Below are 9402 nucleotides of genomic sequence, written 5' to 3'. Positions count from 1 at the left end.
CGCCCCGTCTGGGAAGTGAGGAGCGCCTCTGCCCGGCCGCCCCGTATCTGGGAAGTAGTGAGGAGCGCCTCTGCCCGGCCGCTCCGTCTCAGAGGTCTACCACGGAGGCCAGAAGCAATATGGGGGCTGGACGTGGTGGCTCACGCCTGTGGTCCCGGCACTCTGGGGGGCGAGGCGGGTTGATCACTTCAGGCTAGGAGTTCGAGACCAGTCTGGCCAACATGGCGAAACATGAAAAATACAACAGACAAACCAACCAACCAACTCAGTGACAACAAAACAGGTCTACCCTGGAGTCATACTCTAATTTTTTCTATTTTCCTCCCTTTCTGATCCTTTATCCCACTTTCTTTTTCTTCCTCTTCCTTCTCCCTCTTCTTTGTCAAATTGAGGATTGAGTTATTATCACTGATCCATATAAAGTCCCTCTCACATTTATTTTAACTCCCACCCCCTATTTCTATTCCCCGACTTCCCATGTGCAACCTTCCTAATATGTCTGATATGCATCTTTTTGTTTGTATGTATTTTTAGAAAATGTTTATTGTTTTTGTGTGCAAAAAAAATAAAAAAAAAATAATAATACCAATTTTATCATATACCAATTCCCCATGGACATAATTAGCTTGTAAATCTGTGTCTTACACAATTACATTCCATTGTTTGTTCCTCCAAGAGAATCACACACTTTAATAGTAACAACATGCTTTAAATATTAAGAGTTGGGTAAGTATAGGCAGAGAACAAGGGAAATAAAGAGAAACAGTTGATAATTTAAAAAATAATAAATATTAGAGCTTTGCTTATAGCAAATAAATATTAAATAAATATTAGGACTTATTATAAATATGTATTAAACTTTAGCAATTACTTCTTCTGCATGTATTGAGATAAATGTGGGTTTCCTCCTTTGGTCTGTCAGTATTATGGATTATATTGATTTCTGTTTGATGATTTCTGCATTCCTAGGAAAACCCTACTTAGATAAAAAAAAATTTAATACAAAAAAAAAAAAGAATAAAGTCATTGCTGTAACAGGTCTACTTCCATTTTCACTTACTTATGTGAACAGCCTATGAAGATGAAAGCTAGGAATAGTTGGTATTAATGCTACCTGCTGTCATAGTCTAACAAAAGGTAAGATTCAGCCACAGACAGCTGAACTTACTGAAAAGAAATCTGCTACACTTAGATTATTAAGAGGTGATTTTTTATATTTATTAATTATGATTTTCTGCTTTGTGATATATAAAATATCTGTGAATTAACAATAATTGGAATAGCAATACAAAATTTAAATTTTAACACTTAGAGGCTTATGGTTAAAAGAAATTTAAAATATAGATTTAATTGTGTATTTTTTTATTATAGCGAGAAGGATGATAAGTACAATATTTTTAAGCATAACTATGTAATTTACAAAAATGATGAGGGGGAAATACAATGAAAGTATGAGTTCAAGGAGAAAGGCTATGAAGTGTCTACCAATTAAAGAAGAGCCTATTCATGTTTAGGTAAATGGAAGATGATGAGCTTCAAGTTGCTATAGTGTTCAAATTCCATTTGGTAGATTTAGTACAGAAACCTTATGGCCTCATGTGGAAATGTCAATATCTACAATGCATAGGAAGCTAGATCCTTTCAAGTATTTAAAATTATGATGAAAATTTTTGGATATGAATTGAAAAAAATAAGAGAGAGAGATACTTAAGTTTTTAATGTTCTTTTTGGATAGAATATGAAGAAAAATAATCAAAGACTACTACTACTAGACATACAGAATATGTGATGCTGGGCCAATGGCATGTTTCACTATAAAACCATAGACAGTATTTTATTTCTGACAAATAATTCTTGATGTACAATTGGAAATCTGTGCTTAGAGCATATTGGGGACAATTACTGCATGAAGGAACAAATGAGTAGGGCAATAACAGTTTCAATTCAGAGGTATCAGAGAGAGAGTGCATAAAACACAGGCAGCCTTTGGCAGTATGATCAGGAACTGGTTAAGGTTGGTTCCTAAGAAAAGAGGAAAATCCTATTAGCAAAATGACCTTAAAAAAAAGTTACAACAAGCTTTTGTACTAATTGAAAAAAATCCATAGTAACACAATGAAAGGGACAGAGGAGTCCAAGAGCTGGGTGGTTATTTAGGGAAGGATGTTAGGGAAGATGCTTACATTCATAAGGTTCTGAGGGAAGTGTAAGAAGGAGGCAGAGAAATTTAGCCTACAAAACAATTTACATGACAAAGTAAAATCGGGGGACTTATTATTTAGTCATGGATTTCAATTCAAGTTTCTAAGTAGGGGGAGGACAGAGAAATAGAAAAAGAGATGTACTTTCCAGAAGATATAGAGATAAATTATTAATACTATTATTTGAGACCGACTGGGCACCCTGTTGCCCAGACTGGGGTGCAATGGCATAATCATAGCTTACTGCAACCCCCATATCCTGGGCTCAAGCAATCCTCCCACCTCAGCCTCCCCAGTGGCTATGACATTAATGGAACTCATTCTTGCAGATAAAATAAATATCAACAGCCTTACACATATAGTATACTTTATACAAATCTTATTGGTGGTATTCCAAAAGACAAGTTTCTACAGCAAATTAACTCCTAATTTGAAATTTCTGCCTGTGATTGTGTTAACCTTGCTAGAGGATCTGCTGTTACATTATTTGAATTCTATCCAGTTACGTTCACTGATGTTTCTCCTTCCAGTGTTTGAATATTTGCGAGAGGCTGCAGTTCCAGGTTACAGCCACCATGTTGGTAATGGAAACCTGTAGTTTGAGGCTAAAATACATGCTGGCCATTTGCATATATTTTTCACTAACCATGAACTGACCAATTGCTTTCGTACTTTCCAGCCTCCTACAATTCAGCCTACATTATCATAAAATCAACTGGCTCTAGTTTAATGTTTCATCTTTGCTTCCCATTGCCCCTCCTCACTTCTTTATTTACTCCATGCTCTTCATCACCTTAGGCCTCCCCTTCCAGAAGCACTCCATAGATCTCCAGACCTCTCTTGCTCTGCCATTCTCATATCCTCCACCTGCAAAGCATTTGTGTTCCTTCCCAGGCCTAGGCTGAGCATTCCCTCGCCTTGAGCTTCCTGAAATCCTCCTTGGCTATGTTTAAGTCACAGTTTACATGGCCAGACCTGTGAAGCCTTCCTAGATGCTACAGTAAAAGTTAATCTCTTCAGTCTTCTCTTGGTAATGGTTTCTCCTCTTATGATGCATGCAGTTTCCTTGTGTGCTATTTAATACCCTCTTTTGACTCCCCACCAGATGTTAAACTCCTTGAGGCTGATTGTATGTTTCCAACTGGCACAGGATCTAGCTAAGAGGAAGCACTTGGAAAATGTTTGTTAACTGGAATTAAACACACACTTACTGAACATGACAATATTGACTAATTGAATCACAATGAATGGCTGGTCTAGACATACAGTAATGACTATTATAGCACCCGTTTTTAGATATCTAGGCTTTTGCCCCAAATACCTCAGTTCAACAGGGGTATAGAATAGGTGTTCAATGCATGCTTAGTGGTTTGGACTGGCAAGAGAGCCTATCAATGTTACACCAATATTTCAACACCCTCTTTGAGCTTCTCCTGCAAGGGACACTACATTCTTTATATCTGGGCACATCCAGCTGGCACAGTCTGCTGTTGTCTCTTCCAAACTGGCTGCAATGCAAGAAGCCAGGCTGCAGGATGCCTTTAACACATTAGTTAAGCTTGCCTAGCTTGTGATTGCCTCATTCCAACTTGCTACACCCAGTAACAGCTTGCAAGTCTTGCTGTTGGCTACATCACTTGTGCTGTGATGAGTGCCCTTCTTGGTCCAGATGCTTAGGCTTATCTCAAGACTGTTGCTAGAGAGCTGGGCTCTCTATTTAACCTTCAGGAAGACTTGCAGGTGATGCTGAGCTAAATGCTCAAGGAGGTGGTAGTGTAGTCTGAGCAGATCTGGGCTTACAGGTGACCCGTACACACTTCGGCTTTACAGACTGTGAGACTGAGCTGAACCTTGACATTGTGGTGACACCACACTGTCACTGCATTCGTCTCTTGAGTCATGCAGTCTTCCTGATTTGGTACTCAAGTTCCTTATAGATTAACGAATCAATGAACAGCATGTGGTACAAGCAGCCATGTCAGGTAATAGCTTTCAGCTCTGTATTGCCAATGGTATTCTTTGGCCATGTCCAGGTTTCTCTTAATGTAAGTAGGACTGGAATTTTTCTCAATATGTGACTTGCTGTCAGTCCATCTGTGTGTGTATAATTGAGTTATGTTTTATGTAGATTTTAACTAACAGATACATTAGATTATCTAATAAAGTTCACAATTAAGATACCATACATGTAAACCTTAAAGTAAAAAAGATGATTTCCATAAGCCACACAGGGAAACCTATCTCAGTGTTAAGAGTTCCACCCCGTTTCTCTGAAAAAAAAAGAAAATAAAAAGGGGGGAGAAAGAAGCGCACCAGCATTTATCCAGCAGGCCCTTTATGTATATATCATGTCATGAATTACAACCACCCTGAGGGAGTGGGTGTTACACACCTTTTAAACATAACAAAACCAAATCTCAGATGGCAAGAGCAGAGTCTACATTCAGACCTTGAATGGTTTACCTCCATGCTTATTTCATTTTTAAGTTTTTGAGACAGGGTCTTCCTCTGTCGCCCAGGCTGGGGCACAGTGGCGTGATCTCGGCTCACTGCAGCCTCTACCTCCTGGGCTCAAGCGATCCACCCACCTCAGCCTCCCGAGTAGCTGGGACCACAGGTGCACACCTGGCTAGTCGTTTGTATTTTTGGTAGAGACAGGGTTTCTCCATGTTGCCCAGATTGGTCTTGAACTCCTGAGCTCAAGGGATCTGTCCACCTCGGTCTCCCAAAGTGCTGGGATGACAGGTGTGGCGTGAGCCACTGCGTCCGGTCACCTCCATGCTTATTCACTGCCTCTCCTTCATGACTGCAAAGAGTGCTCATTGAATCAGGATGCTTATAGGTATATTTCCCAGAAAACCATTTCCTACTATTAATTGTTGATTGATTCTTTAACACACCATAGACCTCGGGTCTTCTGTGATGTGGGTGATACTATTCTTGTGCCTGAAATGTCAGCCCAGTTCATCTCCCTTTTGAGCTGTTCCTCATCATTCAGCTCTTATGGTACCAGTTCTTTGGAGCATTTTTAAAAAGCTATATCTCATTTTTTCCCTTGACTCTTATATTTCTTGGATTTAAAAAAAAAAAACAAGAGAAATGCATGGATATGTAGCAAAATAGTGCGAAGATTTGTAAAGAGTCATCTGTTTCCCACCACTCTTCAATTTCAGTCTTCTTCTGAAGTAATGCATTTTTTTGAAACAATTTCAAACTTAAAAAATATGGAGAATAACTGTATACTCTCTATCCAGATTCACTAATTTTTCACATTTTCTCACATTTACTTTATCACCTTCCTCTCTTTCTCTCTCAATATATAAAAATGTTATTTATTTTCTGAAGCATTTGACAGTAGGTTGCACAATTCATACCCCTTTATACTTTAATAATTTAGCTGTACATTTTTGAAAGCTGAAAGCATTAGTCATTTCTCTTTCATTTTCATTAGTCTCCTTTAGTTTGAAACAGTTACCAGTCTTCATTATCTTTCTATAATATGATTTATAGATTATAATTTAGAATTTATATTAGAACATGTAAAATAAAAAATGTTATTAACATGTTATATTGCAATATATGGTTATAATATATTCTATAACTATAATATAAATATACTTATGAATGTTATACAATTTATAACATATATACTACATACAATTTATAGATAGAGCATATTATATCAAAAATACATAATATATAAATATGATATATAGTATATATGCAAATGCAGAATGAATAATGTAAAAGTAATAAATATATAAAATATATATACATATTATATATGTGTAATGCATTATACATAGTATATAATTATACAATATTATAATCGATTAGATTATAATGAATTATAATTATGAATCATGGTGTAATATAAATTAGAATAAATTAATATGCAATAAAATGTAATGTTGCAAAATACTGCTACACGTAAAATTTATAATTTGTTAGTGTAATATATATTTATTTATATTTTTATTGAATGTTCCTCATCTTGAGTTTGATGTTTTCTCATGATTATATTCAGGTCATATGTCCCTGCTAGAATACTGCATAAATGGGGTTATGATGGTTCCTTCTCAGGAATGGTGATTTTAATTTGATTCCACAGTTAAGACATAGTGCAATATAACGCATTTTTTCCATAGTGTTCTTTTTAAATTTTTTCATCTAATAATTAGTAAATAGATACTTTGAAGTCCTGGTAATACTTTGCACCTCAAAAACTCATGTCCTAGGTTTAGCATCCATTGATATTTTTGATGTTTCTTGCTTGCTCCAGTCTTCACTCTTCTGGAAGCAAAATGGTTATTTTCCAACTCCACTTCTCCCTCCACATTTATTAACTGGCTTTTTAATGAAGGAAGAGGTCTCCTTTCTTTCCTATTCACTTGCTTGCTGTATGTATGTATGTATGTATGTATGTATGTATGTACATTTATATGTATCCCTTCATTCATTTATGTATATACAATTGCGCATTGCTTAACGATGGGGACATGTTCTGAGAATGAGTGGTTAGGTGATTTTGTCATTGTGCAAACATCATAGCGTATACTTACACAAACCTAGATGCTATGGCCTATTGCTCTTAGGCTACTGTACTGAATACTATAGGCAACTGTACCACAATGGTAAGTATTTGTGTATCTAAACATATCGAACATAGAAAAGGTACAAGAGAAATATGGTATTATACTCTTGTGGGACCACCATCATATATGTGACTCGTTGTTGAACTGAATGTGGTTATTCAATGCATAGCTGTATTTATTATTAGTATGAACTCATGGACTTCATTTTCAGTGGTTTATAATGTATTATTTTACTCATTTATTTTAATATTCAAATTGCTTTAAATTTGTTTGGTGGGAGCCCGTTGTTCCTGGCTTCTATGCCCTTTTGACTGTCATTTTATAAGCATTTTCTTACTTTCTGACACGAGATGATCCAAGCTCCTCTCGGATTTCCCCAGCCTCAGCCCTGGTGTCAGCCAGTTTTCCAAGGAGCTGGTGTTCTCTTTTGTGGGGAAATGGTTTGTGGTTAGTGCCAAGATGGCCCTTTGCTACTGAGGTTTTATATTTATAGGCCCTTTCAGTGATAGAGCTAAGAAAAATATGCACACATGCACACACACACACTTGCACACACATATACTCACATATAGCAATCATGAGTTCAAACTCATTCCCTTTCCTGTTTATTTTTTTATTTTTTGAAACAGGGTCCACTCTGTCACCCAGGCTGAGCGCAGTGGCGCGATCACAGCTCACTGCAGCCTTGACCTCCAGGACTCAAGCAGTCCTCCTTCCTCAGCCTCCTGAGTAGCTGGAACTACAGGCATGTGCCACCATGCGTGGCTAATTTTTGTATATTTTTGTAGACACGGGGTTTTGCCATGTTGCCCAGGCTGGTCTTGAACTCCTTAACTCAAGCGATCCGCCAACCTTGGCCTTCCAAAGTGCTGAGATTACAGATGTGAGCCATCCTGCCCAGCCCTATTCTTGTTAAAAGTATTGATTCTCAACTTACTTTTTTCTAGTTCTCTAAAAATATTGTCTGCTCCATTAGCATTATGGTACACAGAAGGACACAGTGTCTGACTCTCAAGTATTGCTCAAAAATTTTTTTGAATAAATTAATAAATGAATAAATTTTGATGCTGTGAATTGATGCTCTGAGAGCTTAGAAATAAAGTGTGGAAATCTTGCCCCTTCCATCCATCCTCTTTTTTCCTTACATAAACTCATTATTAAATATATATGATAATCAGAGTTGCTTAGCCATATAGCAGAACTTGAAGAACAGTGAGATTTCTATTTTATTACATCTTTCATTTATCTAACAACAAGTACATTTCTGTAATGGATTTGTGTAATGGTTTTCTGAAAGTAATTGTCTGAGATTTTCATTTTTTATTATTTTAACTTCCAAGGTGGCTGGGATCGTTGGCAGAGCAGATGTGTTAGCGTGTCTGCTGTTTCTATTGGCCTTTCTCTCCTACAACAGGTATGTGTGGCTAAGACTTCCCTTCTCTGTGATTGCAACTGTGCCGTGTGTGTAGACTGGGAGCATGTGCCTGAGAGGAGAGAGGCTTCTGGTTGTGAAGTGCTCAGCAAGCTTTCCAGGGACCAGGGATAGGAAACTCTCTCCTTGTCCAGTGCTGGGCCATTTTCTCTTCCAACCCCATTCTGAACCACACTGTAGCACCTTAAAGGGATTGCTTTCCCAGTGTTGGGAACACAAGCACTTGCTTTATCGTTCCTTTTACTTCTAGTTTCTTACTGAGAAGTGAATTTGGAATCTTAGCTCTAAGCCAAAATGTATTTGATGCAATGTTCTCTTTTATTTGCCTATGATTTGCTTAATTTTTCCTTTTCATTTTGTTCCTAATACTTTTTGTTAGCCTCACCAAAGTAACTCAGAGCTTAAAATGACAAAGCTGAGTATAAAGTAGCATTTCTCGACTGTGATTTTCCAATTTACCTGTAGTTTCATCAAAAGACAGAAGCTTTTTGCGTTGGGAAACTGAAAAGCCTTAAAATAATTTCCCATTATATTGCACCTTTACCCTAAACCAATCAGATTCTCATCTGAGTCATATGATGTCCATATGGAGAAAGGAGTGGATTAAAAAGAGAATGTGAATGGGGGCAGCTCAGAGCATGTCCTGTGATATGGTTTGGCTGTGTCCCCACCGAAATCTCATCTTGAATTGTAACTCCCACAATTCCCACGTTTCATGGAAGGAACCTAGTGGGAGGTAATTGAATCATGGGGGCGGATCTTTCCTGTGCTGCTCTCATGATAGTGAATAAGTCTCACGAGATCTGATGGTTTTAAAAATGGGAGATTCCCTGCACAAGCTCTCTTTGCCTGCTGCCATCCATATAAGACGTGACTTGCTTCTCCTTGCCTTCCACCATGATTATGAGGCCTCCCCAGCCATGTGGAACTGTGAGTTCAATAAAACTCTTTCTTTTGTAAATGGCCCAGTCTCAGGTATGTCTTTATCAGGAGTGTGAAAACAGACTAATACAACCTAGAAAGGGGGGGCAAGTCAGCCATGTTGCCCAGTTTCATGGAGAGATGCATGATTAAGCATTTGGTGGCCCTGATCTTTGGATCAGTTCATTGACCTATAGTCTTACAAAGCCCAGTGACTGTTTGAGGAACACTGTTCTAAACCAGTGGCTCTTAA

General features: G+C 37.7%; 1 protein-coding gene across 8 annotated transcripts in view; it reads left to right on the top strand.

Moving 5' to 3' along the window:
- TMTC1 (transmembrane O-mannosyltransferase targeting cadherins 1) overlaps positions 1-9402 on the top strand; it is a 282068-nt gene that overhangs the window by 22076 nt on the left and 250590 nt on the right. For all 8 annotated transcript variants that reach the window (XM_032159935.2, XM_032159934.2, XM_058442439.1 and 5 more), the window contains exon 3: positions 8137-8210. In XM_032159935.2, coding sequence (XP_032015826.1) covers positions 8137-8210 — 74 coding nt within the window. The remainder of the gene's footprint in view (positions 1-8136; positions 8211-9402) is intronic.

The sequence above is a fragment of the Hylobates moloch genome, unplaced genomic scaffold (assembly GCF_009828535.3).
Source record: "Hylobates moloch isolate HMO894 unplaced genomic scaffold, HMol_V3 SCAFFOLD_8, whole genome shotgun sequence".
NCBI classification, from domain to species: Eukaryota; Metazoa; Chordata; class Mammalia; order Primates; family Hylobatidae; genus Hylobates; species Hylobates moloch.
Note: the sequence above shows the minus strand (reverse complement) of the source record. Positions and strands in the feature narration are given on the sequence as shown.